The sequence below is a fragment of the Scyliorhinus torazame genome, chromosome 3 (genome assembly GCF_047496885.1).
Source record: "Scyliorhinus torazame isolate Kashiwa2021f chromosome 3, sScyTor2.1, whole genome shotgun sequence".
NCBI classification, from domain to species: domain Eukaryota; kingdom Metazoa; phylum Chordata; class Chondrichthyes; order Carcharhiniformes; family Scyliorhinidae; genus Scyliorhinus; species Scyliorhinus torazame.
The window spans coordinates 303,272,527-303,297,738 of record NC_092709.1 but is presented as its reverse complement, the minus strand read 5'-3'; the positions used below and the strand labels follow the sequence as shown (position 1 = coordinate 303,297,738).

The 25,212-nt window shown below is 50.2% G+C and overlaps 1 protein-coding gene across 1 annotated transcript in view; it reads right to left on the bottom strand.

The window, feature by feature from the left end:
- The window catches only part of loxhd1a (lipoxygenase homology PLAT domains 1a), a 332,608-nt gene that overhangs the window by 229,143 nt on the left and 78,253 nt on the right, over nt 1-25,212 (bottom strand). Inside the window, exon 8 of the mRNA XM_072497474.1 lies at nt 7,886-8,000. Coding sequence (XP_072353575.1) covers nt 7,886-8,000 — 115 coding nt within the window. The remainder of the gene's footprint in view (nt 1-7,885; nt 8,001-25,212) is intronic.

Genomic DNA, 25,212 nt, shown 5'->3' with positions numbered 1-25,212 from the left:
TTTGGTGCTTTTTGAGTGCGATAGTGAGAGTTTGGTGACCAAGGGAGTGCTGAATTTGGTGCTTTTTGAGTGCGATAGTGAGAGTTTGGTGACCGAGGGAGTTAGGTGAGGAGGGAGTAAGGTGCTCCTTTCATTTTGTTTCCGACATTTCCGCAAAGAGTGCGAAGAGAGCCAGGAGTTTACAGGAAGTGTAGCTGACTGGGAGCAGAGTCGGAGGGCGGAGATCTAGTTAGTCCACACAGCAGCTATATTCTGTAAGGTAAGAGGGGATGGAGGCTAGGCCAGTTACATGCTCCTCCTGTAGGATGTGGGTGGTGAGGGATACCACCGGTGTCCCCACTGACTATACCTGCGGGAAGTGCACCCAACTTCAGCTCCTCAAAGACCGTGTTAGGGAACTGGAGCTGAAGCTGGATGAACTTCGGATCATCCGGGAGGCAGAGGGGGTGATTGAGAAGAGTTACAGGGAGGTAACCACACCCAAGGTACAGGACAAGAATAGCTGGGTTACAGTCAGGGGGAAAAAAACAAACAGGCAGACAGTGCAGGGATCCCTCGTGGCCGTTCCCCTTCAAAACAAGTATACCGTTTTGGATGCTGTTGGGGGGGATGACCTACCGGGGGAAGGCCCTAGCGGCCAGGTCTCTGGCACTGAGTCTGGCTCTGGGGCTCAGAAGGGAAGGGGGAGAATAGAAAAGCAATAGTTGTAGGAGATTCAATGGTTAGGGGAATAGATAGGAGATTCTGTGGTCGCGAGCGAGACTCCCGGAAGGTATGTTGCCTCCCGGGTGCCAGGGCCAGGGATGTCTCGGATCGTGTCTTCAGGATCCTTAAGGGGGAGGGGGAGCAGCCAGAAGTCGTGGTGCACATTGGTACCAACGACATAGGTAGGAAAAGGGAGGTAATAAACAAGTTTAGGGAGTTAGGCTGGAAGTTGAAAGCCAGGACAGACAGAGTTGTCATCTCTGGTTTGTTGCCGGTGCCACGTGATAGCGAGGCTAGGAATAAGGAGAGAGTGCAGTTGAACACGTGGCTGCAGGAATGGTGTAGGAGGGAGGGCTTCAGGTATTTGGATAATTGGAGCGCATTCTGGGGAAGGTGGGACCTGTACAAGCAGGACGGGTTGCATCTGAACCAGAGGGGCACCAATATCCTGGGAGGGAGGTTTGCTAGTACTCTTCGGGAGGGTTTAAACTAATTTGGCAGGGGAATGGGAACCGGATTTGTAGTCCAGCAACTAAGGTAGCCGATATTCAGGACGCCAAAGCATGTAATGAGGCAGTGGGGAAGGGAACACTGACAAAGGAGAGTATTTGCAGGCACGGAGATGGGTTGAAGTGTGTATACTTCATGAACAATCTTTGGCGGGTAGGATCAAGAAAAACCCCAAGGCCTTTTACACATATGTGAGAAATATGAGAATGACTAGAGCGAGGGTAGGTCCGATCAAGGATAGTAGCGGGAGATTGTGTATTGAGTCTGAAGAGATAGGAGAGGTCTTGAATGAGTACTTTTCTTCTGTATTTACAAATGAGGGGCGATATTGTTGGAGAGGACAGTGTGAAACAGATTGGTAAGCTCGAGGAAATACTTGTTAGGAAGGAAGATGTGTTGGGCATTTTGAAAAACTTGAGGATAGACAAGTCCCCCGGGCCTGACGGGATATATCCAAGGATTCTATGGGAAGCAAGAGATGAAATTGCAGAGCCGTTGGCAATGATCTTTTCGTCCTCACTGTCAACAGGGGTGGTACCAGGGGATTGGAGAGTGGCGAATGTCGTGCCCCTGTTCAAAAAAGGAACTAGGGATAACCCTGGGAATTACAGGCCAGTTAGTCTTACTTCGGTGGTAGGCAAAGTAGTGGAAAGGGTACTGAAGGATAGGATTTCTGAGCATCTGGAAAGACACTGCTTGATTCGGGATAGTCAGCACGGATTTGTGAGGGGTAGGTCTTGCCTTACAAATCTTATTGAATTCTTTGAGGAGGTGACCAAGCATGTGGATGAAGGTAAAGCAGTGGATGTAGTGTACATGGATTTTAGTAAGGCATTTGATAAAGTTCCCCATGGTAGGCTTCTGCACAAAGTAAGGAGGCATGGGATAGTGGGAAATTTGGCCAGTTGGATAACGAACTGGCTAACCGATAGAAGTCAGAGAGTGGTGGTGGATGGCAAATATTCAGCCTGGATCCCCGTTACCAGTGGTGTACCGCAGGGATCAGTTCTGGGTCCTCTGCTGTTTGTGATTTTCATTAATGACTTGGATGAGGGAGTTGAAGGGTGGGTCAGTAAATTTGCAGACGATACGAAGATTGGTGGAGTTGTGGATAGTAAGGAGGGCTGTTGTCGGCTGCAAAGAGACATAGATAGGATGCAGAGCTGGGCTGAGAAGTGGCAGATGGAGTTTAACCCTGAGAAGTGTGAGGTTGTCCATTTTGGAAAGACAAATATGAATGCGGAATACAGGGTTAACGGTAGAGTTCTTGGCATTGTGGAGGAGCAGAGAGACCTTGGGGTCTATGTTCATACATCTTTGAAAGTTGCCACTCAAGTGGATAGAGCTGTGAAGAAGGCCTATGGTGTGCTCGCGTTCATTAACAGAGGGATTGAATTTAAGAGCCGTGAGGTGATGATGTAGCTGTACAAAACTTTGGTAAGGTCACATTTGGAGTACTGTGTACAGTTCTGGTCGCCTCATTTTAGGAACGATGTGGAAGCTCTGGAAAAGGTGCAAAGAAGATTTACCAGGATGTTGCCTGGAATGGAGAGTAGGTCTTACGAGGAAAGGTTGAGGGTGCTAGGCCTTTTCTCATTAGAGCGGAGAAGGATGAGGGGCGACTTGATAGAGGTTTATAAGATGATCAGGGGAATAGATAGAGTAGACAGTCAGAGACTTTTTCCCCAGGTGGAACACACCATTACAAGGGGACATAAATTTAAGGTGAAAGGTGGAAGATATAGGAGGGATATCAGAGGTAGGTTCTTTACCCAGAGAATAGTGGGGGCATGGAATGCACTGCCTGTGGAAGTAGTTGAGTCGGAAACATTAGGGACCTTCAAGCAGCTGTTGGATAGGTACATGGATTACGGGAAAATGATATAGTGTAGATTAATTTGTTCTTAAGGGCAGCACGGTAGCATTGTGGATAGCACAATTGCTTCACAGATCCATGGTCCCAGGTTCGATTCCGGCTTGGGTCATTGTCTGTGCGGAGTCTGCACGTCCTCCCCGTGTCTGCGTGGGTTTCCTCCGGGTGCTCCGGTTTCCTCCCACAGTCCAAAGATGTGCGGGTTAGGTGAATTGGCCAATGATAAATTGCCCTTAATGTCCAAATTGCCCTTGGTGTTGGGTGGAGGTGTTGAGTTTGGGTAGGGTGCTCTTTCCAAGAGCTGGTGCAGACTCAAAGGGCCGAATGGCCTCCTTCTGCACTGTAAATTCAATGATAATCTATGATTAATCTAGGACAAAGGTTCGGCACAACATCGTGGGCCGAAGGGCCTGTTCTGTGCTGTATTTTCTATGTTCTATAGGGCATTGGGGTCTCATTGAGCTTACCGGGGCGATACAAACTCTCGTAATTATAGGTGGAGAGCTCGATCCTCCACCTCAAGATTTTATCGTTTTTGATCTTGCCCCGCTGCATGTTATTGAACACGAAGGCAAACGACCGTTGGTCAGTGAGGAGAGTGAATCTCCTGCTGGCCAGGTAATGCCTCCAATGCCGCACAGCTTCAACGATGGCTTGGGCCTCCTTTTCGACAGAGGAGTGCCGATTTTCGGAGGCATGGAGGGTGTGGGAAAAGAATGCAACGGGCCTGCCTATCTAGTTGAGGGTGGCGGCCAGAGCGACGTCTGATGCATCGTTTTCGACTTGAAAGGGGAGGGTCTCGTCGACTGCGTGCATCGCGGCCTTGGCGATGTCGGCCTTGATACGGTTGAAGGCCTGTTGGGCCTCAGCCGTCATGGGGAAAACTGTGGAGTGGATGAGTGGGCGGGCCTTGTCCACAGAGTTAGGGACCCACTGGGCATTGTGTGAGAAAAACCCCAGGCATCGTTTGAGGGCCTGGGGGGAGTTCCATGAGGAGGCGCATGCGATCGGGTCGAGCCCTAGAACTCCATTTTGCACCACACAGGCAAGGATGGCTAAGTGGTTTGTGCTGAACACGCACTTCTCCTTGTTATACTTGAGGTTCAGGAGTTTGGCGGTATGGGGAAATTTGAAAAGGTTAGCGTCATGGTCCTGCTGGTCGTGGCCGCAGAGGTTATCGAGGGCATCCATTATCGAGGTACGGGAAGGTGGCCCGCAGTCCTTAGCGGTCAACCATTCGTTCCATCTCCCGTTGGAAGACTGAGACCCAATTAGTGGCGCCGAAGGGAACACTAAGGAAGTGGTAAAGGCGGCCGTCTGCTTTGAACGCAGTGTATTGGCGGTCCGCCTTTCGGATGGGGAGCTGGTGGTAGGCAGATTTCAGGTCCACTGTAGAGAAGACCCAGTACTGTGTAATCTGATTGACCATATCAGATATGCGTGGGAGGGGGTACACGTCTAGCTGCTTGTACCGATTGATGGTCTGACTGCAGTCAATGACCATCCTGGGTTTCTCCCCAGTCTTTACAACTACCACTCGGACTCTCCAGGGGCTGTTGCTGGCCTCGATGATGCCTTCCCGCAGTAGCCGCTGGACCTCAGACCTGATGAAAGTCCTGTCCTGGGCACTGTACCGTCTGCTCCTGGTGGTGACGGGTTTGCAATCCGGAGGGTGAGGTTTGCAAACAGGGAGGGTGGGTCGACCTTAAGGGTCGTGAAGCCGCATACGGTGAGGGGAGGTAGGGGTCCGCCGAACTTTTGAGTTAGACTTTGGAGGTTGCACTGGAAGTCCAGGCCAAGTAGCAAGGCTGCGCAGAGGTTGGGGAGGACGTAGAGCCGGAAGTTGCTGAACTCTACGCCCTGGATGGTGAGGGTGGCGATGCAGTACCCCCGGGTCTCCGCGGCGTGTGATCCGGAGGCCAGGGAGATTCTTTGGGTGAAGGGGTGTACCACGAGGGAGCAGCGCCTTACCGTATCGGGGTGGATGAAGCTCTCCGTGCTCCCGGAGTCCAGAAGGCAAGGTGTCTTGTGGCCATCGACTTTCACCGTCGTTGTTGCGGTTGTGTGGCTGGGACTGGTCGAGCGTGATGGGGGCGAGCTGCGGCTGGTGTTGGTGGGCCCCGGGCTGATCGGTAGTGGTTGCGGGTGATGAGCGGCCAGATGAGGTGCCCGATGAGCAGGGGTCCTGAGGCGCCGCCAAAATAGCGCCGAAGATGGCGGCGCCCACGGGCCGCACGAGGTCTGCTGAGAGGAAGATGGCGGCACCCACGGGCCACAGGTGGGCTGCGGGAACAAAAAAGGCGGCTCCCACGGGTCGCACGTGGGGGGTGCAGGAACAATGGGCCTGGATACAGCGGCGATCGACCGGGCCTGGCACACCGCAGCGAAATGCCCCTTCTTCCCGCAGGTCTTGCAGAATGCACTCCGCGCTGGGCAGCGCTGGCGGGGGTGCTTTGCCCGCAGAAATAGCACTTGGGGTCCCCGGGGTTTGCTGGCTGCCGCGCGGCGCAGGCTTGGGGTTGGCTGGGGGCGGTCGCTGGTGGGGCCCACGATGACCATGAGGGGGCGCCGTGCGGTCGGGGGCGTACGCTTGTACATTACGGGAGGCTACCGTTAGTGAGGTCGCGAGTTTCTTAGTCGCCGCGAGGTCGAGCGTACCCCCTTCTAAGAGGCGCTGCCGGATGTACGCCGACCCTATGCCCATAACGAAAGTGTCCCTGATTAGGAGTTCAGTATGTTCAATGGCCGAAACTGCCTGGCAATCGCAGTTCCTCGCCAGGGCGTGCAGGGCACGCCAGAAATCTTCCAATGACTCACCGGGGAGTTGTTGCCGCGTGGACAGGAGGTACCTGGCGTAGAGTTTGTTGATCGGCCGGATGTAGTTCTCTTTCAGAAGCGCTATGGCCTCAGTGTAGTTGGGCGCATCCCGGATAAGGGGAAAAATATCAGAGCTCAACCGTGTGTACAGGATCTGGTGTTTCTGTGCGTCCGAGGGTTGTTCTGTCGCTGCTCCGGTGTTGGCTTCAAAGCAAGCTAGCCAGTGGTCGAAGGCCGACGTGGCGTTGTCTGCTTGAGGGTGCAGCTGCAGACGATCTGGCTTGATGCGTAGGTCCATCGCTGTAAAATCTCTGCATAATAAATTGATGCACTATCAATTACGACGAGACGAGAGTAGAGAGTAGAGAGTAATCGAGGCTTTATTAAGCAGAGATGTGTTGCCTCCTGCAGCTGCTGCCGAAATGGCTGCAGCTCGGTGAGCACACACATTTATACTCCGCCTACTGGGCGGAGCCAGCAGGCAGGGATCTAACCCCGTACCTGTAGTACAGGACCTTACCGTATTACCTCTCATACGTATTATACAAACAGTGGTGACTACCACACAGATGTGAAACTTCAAACTTCACAACATGCAGTCGATGATGCTGACAGGTTCCCTGCATGGATGTCAGCCTGATCACAGACCTGTCCTCCAGTCGGGACAGTCCCAGAGGCAGGCCGCCGGCCACATGATCAGCTGGGCCCAATACCAGACCCCAAGGTTGTGGTGGTGGTTGGGGGTAGGGGATGGGCAATCTCTGGCCCTATCAGACTCCAGTCCGCAGGGTGGGGGTTGTTGGTGCGGGGGGGAGGGGGGGGGGGGGGTGCTGATATTCATCTCAGGTAAGAGCAACTGATCACCAAAATGGCCAAGGAAATTCTTACTGACAGAGATTTCTGCATTCCAATGTGAGTTCTTTTGTAAAAGCAACCAGGCTCCCACGCAGCTGAACGATAACACTGATGACTATAGGAGCGCTGCCCTAAGCTACTGCTCCCAAACAGCACTGTGGATGTACCTACACCACATGTATTGCTGCGGTTCAAGAAGGCAGCTCCCCACCACCTTCTCAAGGGCAATTAGGGATGGACAATAAATGCTGGCCTAGCCAGCGAAGCCCACATCATGTGTTTAATAGTTTTCCTCCATTAATTTAAATTCGGTGAGTTAGTGTTTAATGGCTATTAATTTGGCAGCTTGTTTTATTGAAACCATTTCAATTCAGCTGCAGAAGCCATTTAGCCTCTTGACGTTTTAGTGAAGTCTTCAGTCTGCTTTACATCAGGCCTGTCAATCTGATGAAGAGTATATGACTCCTGCTGTTGGTCAGGAGACCTCAGAATTAATATTAGAAATACAGTACGAGTACCAGCTTGATATGAACGGCTATTATAGATAAATCTGAGCATAAATGACTCCTGATACAGTGAAACTATCGATATAATATGTTATCACGGTGGCCAGAGTCCTGACTTTGCTCATAACTATCAGCGCCATTAGACATCACCATTACATCTTAAGAGCAGAATTGTGTTTCTTTCCCTTTTTGTTCCTGGAACATAATGTTAATGAATGCACCCAGTTACACAACAGAAATCAGACTCTGGGGAGAATGTACTTTTATAAACTATTGGTAATAGCTATGCTCTTGCTAAGCTAACTGGGTGCGCAGTCATGGAACAATCTGGAAGGTACAGTGCAGGCCTTGCTAATGAATGCAATTGTGTGGCTGTATTTAAAAAAAATTAGAGGACACAGGCACGGAACCAACCTGCCACACAGAGCTACCAAAATGTTAAAGGGAATGTTAGTCAGAGGAAATACATGAGTGTTGCATAATCAGTTACAGGGCCTGGCCACGAGGGGAAAAGATGCTACTCTCTGTTATCCCCCTCAATGGGGCCAAGCTACGGTCTGCAACAAGGATCGACTTTCTGATGTCACAGCCCTGAACTCTGGGAATACCATTTACTTACTTGCTGGTCAGGTGAACCTTTGGCGTGATCCCATACTCGCCGAAGAGAGTGACAAAGATATTGGCATCGGTTCCAGCTCCTCGGACATCACCCGTCACAGTCACCACTTCATAAACTGTGAGGGAAGGACAACAGGTACTTTGAAACAACTGGGGGAAACAAATTTAAATAACTGACAAAATAAATTGTTTGTCTCAGAACGGGAAACGAAACAGAATAGAACACATGTCAGCCTTCAGTCCAGAATGGGGACCAAGTTCCAAAAACTTCTTTCGAGATATAGTTCTACAGTCTGAAGGGGCACCAGAGCAGGCCTCTGAGTAATTTCAGCTGGGGTCCGTTGCCACTCTGAGGAAGCATTTTGAGGCCTTCGGATGACCAAACATAGGTTGCCTTTCAGCTGGTGCGGCTTCCACTGGGCCTCAGGAGCAGAGCTACTGGGGAAGCTGAATACTCCCCCCACTAAGACACAACCTCAAATCTGCCTTTTCACAAAGATTGTGGGCACAAGGTTTGCTCATCACTCCCTTCCCACCCCCACCCCTTCCAACTCTGCACCTACCTGAATTTGAGACATTTTGTTGCGCTGGGTAAAAACCTGAGGCTGGATTTTCCGCTGCCCACCACTGGCAGTGGAGATCCTGATGCGACTGAGAATCCAGTGTCGGGCAAAAAACGGGATCAGCTTCTGATGCTTCGGTCCCCTGCTTATGGTAGCATCGAGGTTTGTGCACTGCGCCAGCAAGAGGCGAAATAGGGGAAATAGGCCAGGCACCATATTCGCCAGGCCCTCGTGATCCTCCCTTCCTCTGGGCCAGGAATCATGTGGGTGAGAATTGGTGCAGGTATTTCCAAACATGGTCCTGACGTGGTGGGCCTCGTCGTGGGCAGAGGGTAACTCCTTTGGGGAGTTGTCCCCAAAGTCCATTGGAATGCCACACTACCCCCACCACAATGCAAATCCTACCCACCCCGTCCCTACCAGACCCCCCACATTCCCCCCAATTATAGACCCCTACCAGAGACCCCCTCCATGAGAGAGATTTCCACCAGAGACCACCCATGAGTGAGACCCCCACTAATGACTCTCCAATTACAGAGACCCCCACCAGATACCCCCAAATACAAAGACCCCACCAGAGACCTCCTATAAGACAGACCCCTGCCTGGAAGTTCCCCACAAGAGAGACTCCTGCCTGAAGTGGCTTTCACATAGTCAGCTGTGAAAGGAACCAGTTAAGTGCTTAAAGTGCTCTCACTTTAAGCACTTAAGGGGCAGCACGGTAGCATAGTGGATAGCACAATTGCTTCACAGCTCCAGGGTCCCAGGTTCGATTCCGGCTTGGGTCACTGTCTGTGCGGAGTCTGCACGTCCTCCCCGTGTGTGCGTGGGTTTCCTCCGGGTGCTCCAGTTTCCTCCCACAGTCCAAAGATGTGCAGGTTAGGTGGATTGGCCATGATAAATTGCCCGTAATGTCCAAAATTGCCCTTAGTGTTGGTGGGTTGCTGGATTATGGGGATAGGGTGTGAAGGTGTTGACCTTGGGTAGGGTGCTCTTTCCAAGAGCCGGTGCAGACTCGATGGGCCGAATGGCCTCCTTCTGCACTGTAAATTCTATGATACTTCATTGTTTTTCTCTGCAGAAAGCACAACTGTCTTTGATGTGGTCCAGGAGCTGTAAACAATAGCTAGATATTTATAAGCATTCCAGTTAGTTTCACAGCTGACTACTTGAAAGCCAATCAAACATGATAGGAGATGAATTAAACACTGCAGACAGCTGGATGTGTGTGTGGAAGTTGTCAATCACAACCCAGAGAAAACAATTTCACAGAGATATGAATGAAAGGCTTGTAGATCAATGACGTGAGGGGGTTTAAACCCAGCTGACTGGTTTTCTCCTTCCAGGAATTTACAGGTGCTGCTTATTTTACCTGAGCTAGCAGGTGTATTATACAGATGAGTTTTAAAGCAGTGATTCTTTACACTGCCTCTGACTGGACTGCTCTCTAGCTTCCAGGCAGGGGTCTCTCTTTTGGGAGGCTTCCAGGCAGGAGTCTCCCTTATGGGGGTCTTCCAGGCTGAGGTCTCTCTTATGGTGGTCTTCCAGGCTGGGGTCTCTCTTATGGTGGTCTTCCAGGCTGGGGTCTCTCTTATGGTGGTCTTCCAGGCTGGGGTCTCTCTTATGGTGGTCTTCCAGGCTGGGGTCTCTCTTTTGGGAGGCTTCCAGGCAGGAGTCTCTCTTATGGGGGTCTTCCAGGCTGGGGTCTCTCTTATGGTGGTCTTCCAGGCAGGGGTCTCTCTTATAGAGGGTCTCAGGTTGGGGTCTCTGCAATTGGGGGTCTTTCTCATGAGAATCTCTGATGGGGGAGCCGGGGTCAACCTCGGACTGAGGGGGAGGGGTGACTCAGAAAATCCCAGGGGCTGGGGGGGTAGAATTGCACTGCAGGGGAGGTGGTGGTGGTGGTGGTGGTGGGGGGGAGGCGGGGAGGCAACTGTTGGACCTTGCTGTCGGGCCACCTGCATAAAATGGTAACCCAATAGCGGGATTCACAACGGAATCCCTCGCAATCCCGCAATGCACAAATTTGCATGACAAGGAATTGTCAATCGCTTCTGGATTTGCACTCCAAGGACAAGCGCAATCAAAGAACAAAGAACAATACAGCACAGGAACAGGCCTTTCGGCCCTCTAAGCCTGTACTGGTCATGATACCAACCTTTGCCAAAATCCTCAGCACTTCCTTGTGCCGTATCCCTCTATGTCAATCCAATCCACGTGTTTGTCGAGATGCTTTTTGAACACCGTTAATGTATCTGCTTCCACAACCTCCCCTACAACGCGTTCTAGGCATTCACCGCCCTCTGTGTAAAAAACCTGCCTTAAACCTATGCCCCCTAGTGACTGCCCCTCCACCCTGGAAAAGAGTGCATTACATCACATTGAACTAAACAAAAGCTTGGGACAGCCATTCCCTGGTTCATTCATAGAGCAATGTCTTGACCAAATCAGCATTGACCCATCTGGTTTGAATTTGAACAAAAGGGTGGTAGTTAACTGTTCATTGCTTCAATCTCCATGGCAATGCCTTCATTAATCAGTCTACTTACCAACCGATCAGCATTCTTATCTCATGCTTTATAAATTGTTCCTTTAATTTTGGGGTTATCTTGCGAGCTATCTTGATGAGTGCAAGACAAAAAGCTTTGATGGCATGTCTCTTTCCTCAGTACCATTTTATTTCTCTTAACTAACGCTCCTACAATGGTCTACCTCGGGCATTATTTTCATTTCTGAGACCTTGTCATGTGCAATTTCCCTCTGCATTGGTTTGCACAACGATAGAGACTATACTTTGAAAATCATTCAGTGGCTGTGAAGTGGTAAGGTGACACAAAGAGTCTACAGAGGGACGTCAACAGGGTTAAAAAAGTTAGCAAAATCTTGGCAGATGGAATATAATGCAGGAAAATGTGAAGTTATGCACTTTGGTAGGAAGAATAAAGGAGCTGAGGATTATTTAAATGGAGAAAGACTGCAGAAAGCTGCAGCAGCGAGGGGTTTGGGGGTTCTCGTGCATAAACCACAAAAGGTTAGCATGCAAGTTCAGCAGGTAACAGGGAAGGCAAATGGAATTTTGGCCTTTATTTCAAAGGGAATGGAGAATAAAAATGGGTAAGTCCTGCTAAAACTTTACAAGGCACTAGTTAGACCACACCTGGAATACTGTGAACAGGTTTGGTCCCCTTATCTAAGGAAAGAAATACTGCTTTGTTCAGTTTGTTTCTGAACATTATTTTCTTCTGGCAGTAATAATGAAGATGAAGCAAGAGTTTTTATATGAAATAGGAAAAAGAAACGAGTATCTTACATGATGTTGTCTCCAATCACATCTCAAAACACTTAAGACCATAAAACGTAGGAGCAGGAGTAGGCATTTGGCCATTGAGTCTGCTCTGCCAGTCAATGAGATCATGACTGATCTGATATGATGATCCTCAATACCACTTTCCCACCATATCCCCAAAACCCTTGATTCCGTTACTGTTAAAAATCTGTCTATCTCAGCCTTGAGCATACTTAACGACCCAGCCTCTACAGCTCTCTGCACTAAAGAATTTCACAGATTCACTACTTTTGAAACATTAACTATGTTTGTCCCTCCACAGATGTGGCCAGACTGGCTCCTATATTTCCCCCAACTTCTGCTTTTAATCCAAATCAGCAAAATGTTTTTGAATTCTATTCCTCCTCTTTTCTGCGTAAATAATAATAATAATCACTTATTGTCACAAATAGGCTTCAATGAAGTTACTGTGAAAAGCCCCTAGTCGCTACATTCCAGTATGGGAATTGAACCTGCGCTGCTGGCATTGTTCTGCATTGCAAGCCAGCTATTTAGCCCACTGTGCTGAACCAGCCCCTGGTTGATCGTGTTGAAAGTGTTGATCGTGAAAACGCATCAAAAGACCAAAGAACAATACAGCACAGGAACAGGCCCTTCGGCCCTCCAAGCCTGTACCGGTCATGATACGACCCTTGGCCAAAACCCTCAGCACTTTGTTGTGCCATATCCCTCTATACCCATCCTATCCATGTATTTGTCGAGATGCCTTTTGAACGCAGTTAATATACCTGCTTCCACAACCTCCCCTGGCAACGCGTTCCAGGCACTCACCACCCTCTGTGTAAAAAACCTGCCTCTCACATCTCCTCTAAACTTTCCCCCACCAACCTTAAACCTGTGCCCCCTAGTGATTGACCCCTCCACCCTGGGAAACAGTGCCTGCCCATCCACTCTATCCATGCCTCTCATAATCTTGTAGACCTCTATCAGGTCACCCCTCACTGACCCTGATCTCTTCTCTGCGAGGCAGTCAGAAAACCTGGAAAGTTAATGCTGGAAGGCAATGTGGTTGACTCTGAACTGCCCTCTGAAATGGCCTGGCAAGTCACTCAGTACAAGGGTACTTAGGGATGCCCTCACCCCATGAAAGAGTTTTAAAAAAATGATCATGGGGTGGTTAGTGAAGTGGTTTCTCGACCACGCAGTTTATTGAGAGGGGACACTGGATAGATAGGAATTGATTATCACGAAATGCACGCCTGCACCAGCACCATTAGTTGACAGAGTTGGATGGTGTATTTTTTTCCGAGGAACCTAACAGAATGAGGAAGGAAATTAACATAAAAAAGAAATAAAAAGGACCCAAAGGAGATGTGAACTGACATTCCCCACCTCTGCTAGTTCAGCTTTACCAGATTGAACATCATCTCAATTCAACAAGAACAAAGGAATGTAGCTGCTCTCCACTGATGTGTACTATGACAGAATGGATCAGGTGTGATGAAGTGTGTTTCTGTTGCAACAGATACTCAGTGTTGGACTCTGTTTAATATTTTACACAGTGAGCGGCGCAGTGTGAATCACCAAGGTAGGATTCTCTTTCAGAAGGCCGGTGCACACTTGATGGGCTGAATGGCCTCCTTCTGCACTGTAAAGATTCGAGAAAAATACCTTGCTTTATGACATTTTATTTATGTGTCAATTTAATGCATTACCCTTTAAGTGTCTTTAAGAACACAAATTTGCCATGCTCACAATAGTTAAAGTCACTTTTATCGGAAGGTTTAGTAATGCACCATCCCAGAAGTGTAACATGTTGCACACAGAATTAAAAGACAAGTGCTTGCTGCCTTCACCCTTGTAGTATGAATAACGGGATCAAATGGGCTCCAAAGTTCTCATAGTATAAGCTTCTGCAACTAATCTAAGGGTCTTGAAGGAAGGTTGTTAACCCGAATAAAATAAATTTGGTAAAATTGCAGGTGATCAGCAAGAATAGTAGGGCAGTGAGAACATACACTTGCCAATCATGCACACCCTGCCAATTTGATGTGACACAATTATATCTGGGACTCAAGATTCCAGGCTCAGCTTTCCTAGGTATGCCCCGTCCCACTGACAAGATATACCCAAGAGGTGGGGGGGGGGGGGGGCAAAGCCTTGTCCACAGTGAGGAAATCCTCTGTGCAAGGTCTAAATGAAAGGTTATATGCAGTAGGTCAAAGGTGGGCTGCAGGCCAATAGCAGCAACAAAAGTGTGTGTCACAACCTGTCATCTCGTAATCGGGCCCATTCCTCCATTCCTCTACAACATATGGACTTGGGCCCTCTTGTCACTGGCAGGCCAGGTGCAGGCAGTAAAGACGACTATCTTGCTACAATTTTTATTCTTATTTCAATGCCTACCAGTTTTTTTTGCCAAAAGTGTTTTTTATGGGGTTGGAAGGGTTGATTTTGTCATTTGTCTGGGCAGGTAAAGTAGCAAGGATTCAGAAGACGGTGCTCCAGAGAGGGCGGCAGTCTGGGCGGCTGGCCCTTCCAAACCTGTAGTATTATTATTGGGCGGCGAATACTGAGAAGGTGAGGGGTTGGAGCATATGGACTTGGGTTGACAACAGGTACAAAGAACAAAGAACAAAGAAAAGTACAGCACAGGAACAGGCCCTTCGGCCCTTCGGCCCTCCAAGCCTGCGCCGACCATGCTGCCCGTCTAAACTAAAATCTTCTACACTTCCGGGGTCCGTATCCCTCTATTCCCATCCTATTCATGTATTTGTCAAAATGCCCTTAAACGTCACTATCGTCCCTGCTTCCACCACCTCCGCCGGCAGCGAGTTCCATCGCCCCATGATGTTCAATGACATTACCATCACTGAATCCCAAACTATCACCATCCTGGGGGTTACCATTGACGAGAAACTGAACTTGACTAGCCATATAAATACTGTGGCTGCTGGGGCAGGTCAGAAGTTAGGAATTCTGTGAAGAGGGACTCACCTCCTGACTCCCAAAAGCCTGTCCACCATTTACAAGGTGTAAATGTGTGACAGAATACTCTCCAATTGCCTCCAACAGCACTCAAAAAGCTTGACACCCTCCAGGACAAAGATTGGCACCCCATCACAAACATTTACTGCCCCCACCCACCACGATGAATAGTGGCAGCCATGTGTATCATCTACAAGACACACTGCAGCAACTCACTAGGGTTACTTCTACAGCACCTTCCAAGCCCACGACCTCTACCAATTAGAAGGACAAGAGCAGCAGACACATAGGAATGTCACCATCTGCAAGTCTTCCTCAAAGCCACACACCATCCTGACTTGCAAATATATCGCAGTTCCTTCACTGTCGCAGGGTCAAAATTCTGGAACTCCCTCCCAACAGCACTGTGGGTGTACCTACGCCACATGGACTGCAGCGGCTCAAGAAGGCAGCTCACCACCACCTTCACAAGGGCAATTAGGGATGGGCATGTAGCCAGATTGAGTTTGTGTTCACCAAATCGTTCAAGCAGCAGAGCCTCAGTCAACAGGCAGCTGGCCTAGATAGCGATGCCCACACCACGTAAATGAATAAAAATCTTAGATTGATTGTGCAATAGAAATAAGCTATTCCACCCATTATATGCAGATCTCTGCAAGAACAACCTAATCCTCTGCCTTTTCCCCATTGACTAGTAATATCTTTCTCATTAGGTGCTTATCCAATACCCTTTGTAAAGCCATGAATCTGCCTCCGCCACATTGAGTTGTGAATGGCGCTGAAAATTGTGCAGTCAACAGCAAACATCCCATTTCTGGCCTTATGATGGAGGGAAGGTCATTGATGAAGCAGCTGCAGGTGGTTGGGCCTCATCCACGACTCTGAAAAACCTCTGCAACCGTCTTCTGGAGCTGGGATGATTGGCCTACAACAGGCAAGACACCACGTTAAGGGTGAGTCGCAATTTCTTTAGCTGAACATCAAAAAGATAGAATTGATTATCTACCACTGGAAAATGTGTTCTATTGCCAATAGGAACAGGAATAGACCATTCAGTCCTTCTATCCTGTGCCATCATTCAGCCAGATCATGACTGACCATCTATCGCAATGCCATTTTCCTGCACTATCCCCATATCTCTTGATTTCATTAACATCTAGAAACCCACTGATCTCTGTCTTGAACATGCTTGATGTCTAAACTTTCACAGCCCTCTGGGGTAGAGTATATTCTAAAGGTTTACTACCCTCTGAGTAAAGAAATTCCTCGTCATTTCAGTCCGAAGTGTCCAACCCCTTATTCTGAGACTGTGTCCCCTAATTCTAGCTCCACTCCAACAACACAGCCAGAGGAGACATCCTCCCTGCATCTACCCTGTTTAGCCCCAGAAGAATTTTCTAAATTTCAATGAGATCACCTCTCATTCTTCTACACTCTAGAGCAGAGGTTGCCAACCTTTTCGGTAACACGGCACACTTCAGGTGAGACAAACAATTCCATTGCACACCCACTTTTTCTCAGCTGAATCAATTGCTCAGAAATGTCTGACAATATAGTAGCAAACCAACAGTAGCCAATCACATACAAGGGGCGGGGCCATCGGGTGCCCCATCTCCATGGAGATGAAACACTGGCACCTGCGTCATTTTTGGTGGGTTTCAAGAGTGTGAAGGTAAAGAGTGGAGGCAGAGTGGAAGGGATACGTGGAGGGATGTGGGGAGGGAGAAAGAGATTGTGGAGGGAGAGAGTGTGTGGAGACAGAGCGGAGAATGAGAAAGGGGAGAGAGTGTGTGGTGAAATAATGGAGGGAGAGTGCGAAGGTAGAGATGTGGAGGGTCGGTGTGGAGGGAGAGAGTGGATGGAGGGTGAGAGTGTGTGGAGGGAGAGAGAGTGTAGAGGAGTGTGCGGAGGGACAGAGAGTGGAGGGAGGGGTGCAGGGTCGGAGGATTTCAGCAGGAGGTGGATATGGGGGCTGATCAAAGGGAATTTGGTGGTAAGCACTTAATTTATTCCCAGATGTACTAACTAATGCAATGGATTACATTTATGTAATCTGGTTATGTAATCTGGGCTGGTTTAGCTCACTAGGGGCTGTTTAGCACTGGGCTAAATCGCTGGCTTTTAAAGCAGACCAAGGCAGGCCAGCAGCATGGTTCAATTCCCGTACCAGCCTCCCCGAACAGGCGCCGGAATGTGGCGACTAGGGGCTTTTCACAGTAACTTCATTGAAGCCTACTTGTGACAATAAGTGATTTTCATATTTCATTTCACATCACATTTTTAATGTAAGCAGGTCCCAAGGAGATTCACAGGAGTGTTATCAGTCATACATGACACTCAGATGGATAAGGAAATGTGGAGTTTAGTGCCTAATGAATATGTCAATATTTCTCAGTGAACAGGAGGCTCCTTTTAAACCTTGCCTTGTGGATACCTGCTGTTCATCAGACCAACCCCACCTCAGGGGGTTACGGGAATTGTTCCTGTCGTCTCACTGAATCCATGTGGTCACCCTCGCAAATGGTTTCTCTCCATTGCAGCAATTGTTGCTATGACCACAGACACGTATTTCCCCACAGACTCATTTAGGTCACGTTTGCTGTACACAATGCTCCCGGTGTGGCCTAACCAAGGTTCTATATAATTGAAGCAAGACTTCTTTACTGTACTCAAATCTTCTTGTGATAAAGGCCAGCATACCATTTCCCTTCCTAATTGCTTGCTGCACCGACAAGTTTCAATGGCTTGTGAATAAGGACGCGCAAGTGCCCATGGACATCAATATTTCCCAATCTATAATCATGATCATAGGACGGTATTCCCTCAGCCCGGGGCAGGGCCGGAGAATTGCCGCGACTGGCGCGAATCACGCCACGCTGCCCCTCTCTACGGGACCCCACTGGTGATTCTCCGCCCGGGATGGGCCAAACGGCGCCGTTCTAACCTGATCTTATCCGGCAGGACCTCGGCGTGGAAGGGTCCGGGGGCGGTCTGTGGGGAAGGAGGGGGGGGTCCGACCCTGGGAGGGCCTCTGCTGTGGCCTGGCCCGCGGGCCGGCCTCTTGGGCTGGGAGCCTCCTTTTTTCTGCGCTGGCCCCTGTAGCCCTACGCCATGTTGCGTCGGGGCCAGCGCGGAGAAGGGAGCCACTGCGCATGCGCAGATCCTGAGGCTAAGAGTTGACGCCTGGATCGACAGCTGGAGCGGCGTGGGTCACTCCAGTGCCGTGCTGGCCCCCTGTAGGGGCCAGAATTGCTGATCATGAGGCCATGTTGACGCCGTCGGGAAACGCGACGGCGTTCACGGCGGCGTCAACTCTTAGCCTCAGGATCAGAGAATCCTGCCCATTATCTTTATTAGTGTCACAAGTCGGCTGTCATTAACACTGCAATGAAGTTACTGTGAAAATCCCCCAGTCGCCACATTCCGGCGCCTGTTCGGGTACACAGAGGGAGAATTCAGAATGTACAATTCATCTAACAAGCATGTCCTTTGGGACATGTGGAAGGAAACCATAGCGTCCGGAGGAAACCCACGCAGACACGGGGAGAAGCATCATTTAATAAAGTATCTGCACCTCGGTCCCTCCTACCAAAGTGGATAACCTCACACTTATGTACATTATATTCCACCTGCCCACTTGCTATGCCAGTCCAAATCCTCTCAAAGCCTCTTTCCATCCTCCTCACAACTCACATTCCCACCTAATTTTATGTCATCAGCAAACTTGGAAATATCACATTTGATCCCCACATCCAAATCATTGGTACTGATTCGGAATAGCAGTGGTCCAACCACTAATCCTTACAGCATCCCATTAGTCACAACCTGTCAACTCAGCCCGTTTATTCCTGCTCAATGATTTCTGACCATTAACCAATCCTCAATCCATGCCAGTATAACTTGGTGTTTTAACTTTTAACCTAACATTTTTTCTCTTCAGATGGATCTTAAGTCTTTTTTTGTGGTGACTACTCTCAAGGTAGCACACCCCACATTTAGTACACTTTCCTGATTGCTTCTTAACCTGATCTAACAACACTTGTGCACTTGAATGGAGCCTCACATATTGCTTGAGGAAAGATCCCTGTTTCTATTTTTAGACATTTCCCTCCATTTTCTCTATTTACGCCACCTGTGTCCCAATTGATATGTGAATAATTAGTATTTCCCAGAATAATAATCTTGTTAAATAAAATAAAAGCACTAAAATAAAACCAAATGAACACATTCTGCTATATTGCCACTATCGGCACCTTCTATAGTCCTTTACACTACCATTAACACTCCCTTTGTCTTGTGCCCTAGAAATACCTGTGAACTCTCGCCTAGCTCCGACCTACCACTGACCTATTAGTTTGCTTCACCTGCTACACCCCCTCTTAAACTGTATAGAATCCATCACCGCTCTCCCTCTCTTTAACTCTGAAGAACGGTCATACAGACTTGAAACATTGGCTGAAATTTTCCAGCCCTTCCTGCCGGGGCAGGATACCGGTCCTGCCGATGGCAACCTCCACCCCCACACCCGGCCGCCGTACGACACGCCCCGGCAGCGGAGGGTGCGGGCCACACAAAACCCCGCAATCATTGGCAGGACCAAAAGATCCCGCTGTCGACCAATGGCGGATCACCTCCACTGCTGGAAAATGCACTGCGAGCAACCTGGAAATTCCCGTCCGTGAACTTTCTTACTCTCTCCGCAGATGCTGCTAAACCTGCTGAGATAATCCAGCATTTCTGCTGTTATTATTATTAATAATTTTGTCATTCTGACAGCAGATTACTTCTCCCATTTACCTCCCACAATTGGGAGATCTGTAATGATGTATCAAGTCCTTTTTTAAAATCTTTGAGCTGTATTGGTATTGATTGCAATTTTTTCTTGGCTAAACCTAAAGCATGCATTCCCTCATTTACCAATACTGTCACTCCACCTGCTTTCTTGTCCTTTCTATCTACACATATATAAAAAGCTGCAGAAACATCCACCCACCATATTGGTAGGGACATCAAAAGAAATGCTAAGGGCCTGCAGCGTAGGCATAAACCAGCGGCCTATACTTGTTCCATGCCTCCTTGACTAAATTGTTTTGTGCTGACTGTAGCTGGCGCCTGGCCAGCTGGATTCTCCGTTTGGAAGACTATGTGCTGACGCCGGCGTAGGAACAGTGCCGTTTTACGCCCTCAAAAATGGTGCAAAACCTCCACCGATCCTCCGTCTGGTAGGGGGCTAGCAGGCACACAGTGTAAAGCCCCTGGCTCTAGCTGCGGATACGGACGGAGAATTGCCGTGTCTGTGGCCGCGTACGCGCACGTTGGCGGCCTGCAGCGGCCACGCCGTGCAACATGGCACCGGCCCACACGGATCCGGCCTGCTAAACAGTGCCCCCCTTTGGCCAGGCTCACCACCCCCCACCAATGCCCCAGCCCCCGCCAAAGCCCCCCCTTTCCCGTGGATCAGCTCCCCCCACTCAGTCCGCAGCCATCACGCCGGGTTCCCGAAAAAAAATAGCATGAGTGACCCACGCCATCGGGAACTTGGCCCATCGGGGACAGAGCATCAGAGGGTGGGCCTCAGGTGACACCCCGACGCCGTCCCGACAGCGTGCGCAGTACTCACAGAGTACGCCGTTTTGGAGGGGGCGGAGCATCGCAAAAGCAGCACCACCCCCCCCGATTTTGGCGCCAACAGTTTTTCTCCGGCCGATCGCTGAACATGATTTTGAGGTCGGAGACATGAGAAACCCGCCCAATGTTTTTGTGCAGCATGTGGTAAAAGGCAGATTTTTACAAACTACTTCCAAGGAGCAGGAATGCAGTTCTCGGTTTATATTAAAGCCAAGGGCTGCTGCCCATCAATGTTTCTCCCTCTTGATTGCTCCTGTATTGATCGTCCCTCTGCCCCGTCACTCCTCCCTTTCCCCTTCAGCCCTTCCTACCCGTGATCTGCTCCCTCTCCCAGCTACCCCCATTCCCCCCTCCACACCTTCCAGGTAACCATAAATTCTCCAAAGCCTTACTGGGCATATCCGAGACAGAGCTAACTGAAATTCAAATGTTCTTGACCAGTGTGCTGCCTCATGATATCCAGCAGATGTGCTTAACTCAAGACTCGACGCCCATATCAGGTATGTCTCAAGATTTCCAGGTTCCCTGCACTGTGCTTTCTCAGTGACTCTCCATAAATATCAGGTGCAGGTGTTAGGTCCTGTACCCATGTAGAACATTGCATTAGAATCGTGTGGATGGATCATATAGAGAGGTGGTCACATTGCAGGCTCAGACTCCACAGGCAGAAAGGGTATGAGCAACCACCAGGCAGTACAAGAGAGCTAGGCAGGCAGTGCAGGAATCTCCCATGGCCATTCCCCTCAAAACAGATACTGTTGAGGGGAATGATCTCTCAGGGGAACAGCAACAGTCAAATTCGTTGCACCACAATTGGTTCTGCTGCAGAAGTGAAGAGTATAAAGTATGGAAATGCAATAGTTAAAGAGGAATATCAATTGTAAGGGGACTAGACAGGTGTTTCTGTGGCTGCAAATGAGACGCCAGGATGGTGAGTGTCTCCCTGGTGTATGGTCAAGGATGTCTTGTAGCGCATTCCGGTTGCGGCTATGCCTAGGTAGGTCGCACGGTCGGCAGCTCCCGCCGATAACGGACGTTTGGGCCCTTTTAAGGAGCTCCAGTGGCACTTTGACGACGATTCCCGGTGTGGGAAGGAAACAGTGAGGGTCCCCCAGCGCTGTATGGAGTGGACCAGGAGTGGGGCGGTCAAAAAAGCGGCTTTGGAGAAGAGAAGAGAACAGGCGCGAAAAAGCAATATGGCGGCTGGCAGGGATCAGGCAGCATAGGCCCAGTGTTCACGGGAGCAGCAGGAGTTTTTAAGAAGCTGCTTTGCGGATTTAAAGGCGGAGATGCTGGCCCCTATGAAGGCGTCGGTTGAAAGGCTGGTGGAAACCCAGAAGATGCAGGGGACGGCGATCAAGGACGTGCAGCAGAAGGCCTCTGATAATGAGGACGAGATTCTGGGCCTGGCGGTTAGAGTGGAGGCGCACGAGGCTCTGCACTAAAAATGGCAGGAGAAGCTGGAGGACCTGGAGAATAGGTCGAGGAGGCAGAACCTGCGGATTCTGGGTCTCCCTGAAGGTACGGAGGGGTTGGATGCGAGTGCATTTGTGACAATGATGCTGGGTACGCTGATGGGTGCGGGGGCTTTCCCACGGCCCCTGGAGCTGGATTGGGCACACAGAGTCCTGGCAAGGAGGCCGAGGGCGAACGAGCCGCCGAGAACTGTGGGTGGTAAGGTTCCACCGCTTCACCGACAAGGAGTGTGTCCTGCGCTGGGTGAAGAAGGAGCGGAACAGCAGGTGGGAGAACACCGAGATCCGGATTTATCAGGACTGGAGTGCAAGTGGAGGCCAAGAAGCGTGCGGGATTCAACCGGGCCAAGGCGGTCCTCCACGGAAAGGGGGTGAAGTTCGGGCTGTTACAACCTGCGAGGCTGTGGGTTACATATCAGGACCGGCACCACTATTTCAACACGCCAGACGAGGCGTGGACTTTCATCAAGAATGAGAAGCTGGACTCTAGTTAATGGACTGCAGTATGTTGTGGGGGTTGTTGGTGGGGGGGAGGGGGCGGTGTTATGTTGGGGTTTCCCCTGTGTTTTCTTGTGTTTTGGGGCCCCTTTGCTCGAGGCTTTGGGCGAGGTCGCAGTTGGGAAGAGCTGCGTCACAGGAGGTGGGGTCGGCCCAGACAGGGAGCACGGTTTACCCGCAAAATGGTGGGGGTGGCACCTGAAGCTGGGGGTTTGAGTGTACGGTACTTTGTTTTGTTTTTCTTTATCTGTTCACACGGGGTGTAGGGGAGGGTCTCTCTCTACCCCACTTAGGTGGGGGGGGGGGGTTGGAGATTTGTAAGGGGAACCCACAGGGGGATTGGAGGTGGAGGCGGGAGCAGCCGGGGTCAGCTGACTTACGGGAGTGCAATGGGGGGGGGGGGAGGGGGTAGGGGGGTTAAGCGGATGCTTGACTGGGGGGAGGGGTTAAGGGGGGCTGGGATGCTGCTGTGCTGACTGAGGGGGACTGAAGGGGAGAGTCGGGGCGGGGAGCCTCCGCCTGGGGGGCTGGAGGGTGCGGGCACGCAGCTGGCCTAGAAAAGGAGATGGCTAGTCGGCGGGGGTGGGGGGGGGGGGGGGGGTAAGCCCCCCGACCAGGCTGATCACGTGGAATGTGAGAGACCTGAATGGGCCGGTCAAGAGGGCCCGGGTGTTTTCGCACTTAAAGGGGCTAAAGGCAGACGTAGCCATGCTACAAGAAACACACCTGAAGATCGTGGATCAAACCAGGCTGAGGAAAGGATGGGTGGGGCAGGTATTCCACTCAGGTCTGGATGCGAAGAACAGGGGAGTCGCAATTTTGGTGAGCAAGCGGGTGGCATTTGAGGTGGCGGGTATTGTGGCGGATAAAGTGGGTCGATATGTTATGGTGAGTGGCAGGTTGCACGGGTGGTGCTAGTGAATGTGCATGCTCCGAACTGGGACGATGCAGGGTTCATGAAGCGGATGTTTGAGTAGGATTCCGGATCTGGAGTCATGCAGTTTGGTAATGGGGGGACTTTAACACGGTCCTGGACCCGGCACTGGATTGGTCTAGGTCGAGATCGGGTAAGAGGCCGGCAGCGGCCAAGGTCCTGAGGGGGTTCATGGACCAGATGGGGGGAGTGGGGGGGAGATTTGCCAGGCCAAGGGCGAAGGAGTTTCCCTTCTTCTCCCACGTGCACAAGGCGTACTCGCGGATTGATTTTTTTCGTGGTAAGTAGGGTGCAAATCCCGAGAGTGGAGGGGATGGAGTATTCGCCCATTGCGATCTCGGACCATGCCCCGCACTGGGTGGAGTTGGGGCTGGGGGAGGAGAGAGGCCAACGCCCTCTGTGGGAAATGGACGTGGAACGACTGGCGGACGAGGAGGTCTGTGGGCAGGTCCGGAGGTGTATCCAAAGCTATGAGGAGACCAATGATAATGGGGAGGTTTCGGTGAGTGTGGTCTGGGAGGGTTGAAGGCAGTTGTCAGAGGGGAGCTAATTTCAGTCAGGGCCCACACAGGGAAGAAGGATAGGATGAAGAGGGAGAGATTGGTGGGGGAGATACTTAGGGTGGACAGGAGGTATGCGGAATCGTGGTGGTCGTGCCTAACAAACCTGTTAGAGTTCTTTGAAGAGATAACAAATAGGTTAGACCAAGGAGAGCCAATGGATGTTATCTATCTTGACTTCCAAAAGGCCTTTGATAAGGTGCCTCACGGGAGACTGCTGAGTAAAATAAGGGCCCATGGTATTCGAGGCAAGGTACTAACATGGATTGACGATTGGCTGTCAGGCAGAAGGCAGAGAGTTGGGATAAAAGGTTCTTTTTCGGAATGGCAACCGGTGACGAGTGCTGTCCCACAGGGTTCAGTGTTGGGGCCACAGCTGTTCTCTTTATATATTAACGATCTAGATGACGGGACTGGGGGCATTCTGGCTAAGTTTGCCGATGATACAAAGATAGGTGGAGGGGCAGGTAGTATGGAGGAGGTGGGGAGGCTGCAGAAAGATTTAGACAGTTTAGGAGAGTGGTCCAAGAAATGGCTGATGAAATTCAACGTGGGCAAGTGCGAGGTCTTGCACTTTGGAAAAAAGAATAGAGGCATGGACTATTTTCTAAACGGTGACAAAATTCATAATGCTGAAGTGCAAAGGGACTTGGGAGTTCTAGTCCAGGATTCTCTAAAGGTAAACTTGCAGGTTGAGTCCGTAATTAAGAAAGCAAATGCAGTGTTGTCATTTATCTCAAGAGGCTTGGAATATAAAAGCAGGGATGTACTTCTGAAGCTTTATAAAGCATTAGTTAGGCCCCATTTAGAATACTGTGAGCAATTTTGGGCCCCACACCTCAGGAAGGACATACTGGCACTGGAGCGGGTCCAGCGGAGATTCACACGGATGATCCCAGGAATGGTAGGCCTAACAAACGATGAACGTCTGAGGATCCTGGGATTATATTCATTGGAGTTTAGGAGGTTGAGGGGAGATCTAATAGAAACTTACAAGATAATGAATGGCTTAGATAGGGTGGACGTAGGGAAGTTGTTTCCATTAGCGGGGGAGACTAGGACCCGGGGGCACAGCCTTAGAATAAAAGGGAGTCACTTTAGAACAGAGATGAGGAGAAATTTCTTCAGCCAGAGAGTGGTGGGTCTGTGGAATTCATTGCCACAGAGGGCGGTGGAGGCCGGGACGTTGAGTGTCTTTAAGACAGAAGTTGATAAATTCTTGATTTCTCGAGGAATTAAGGGCTATGGAGAGAGAGCAGGTAAATGGAGTTGAAATCAGCCATGATTGAATGGTGGAGTGGACTCGATGGGCCAAATGGCCTTACTTCCGTTCCTATGTCTTATGGTCTTATGGACATAGGGAGAACGTGCAGACTGCGCACAGACAGTGATCCAA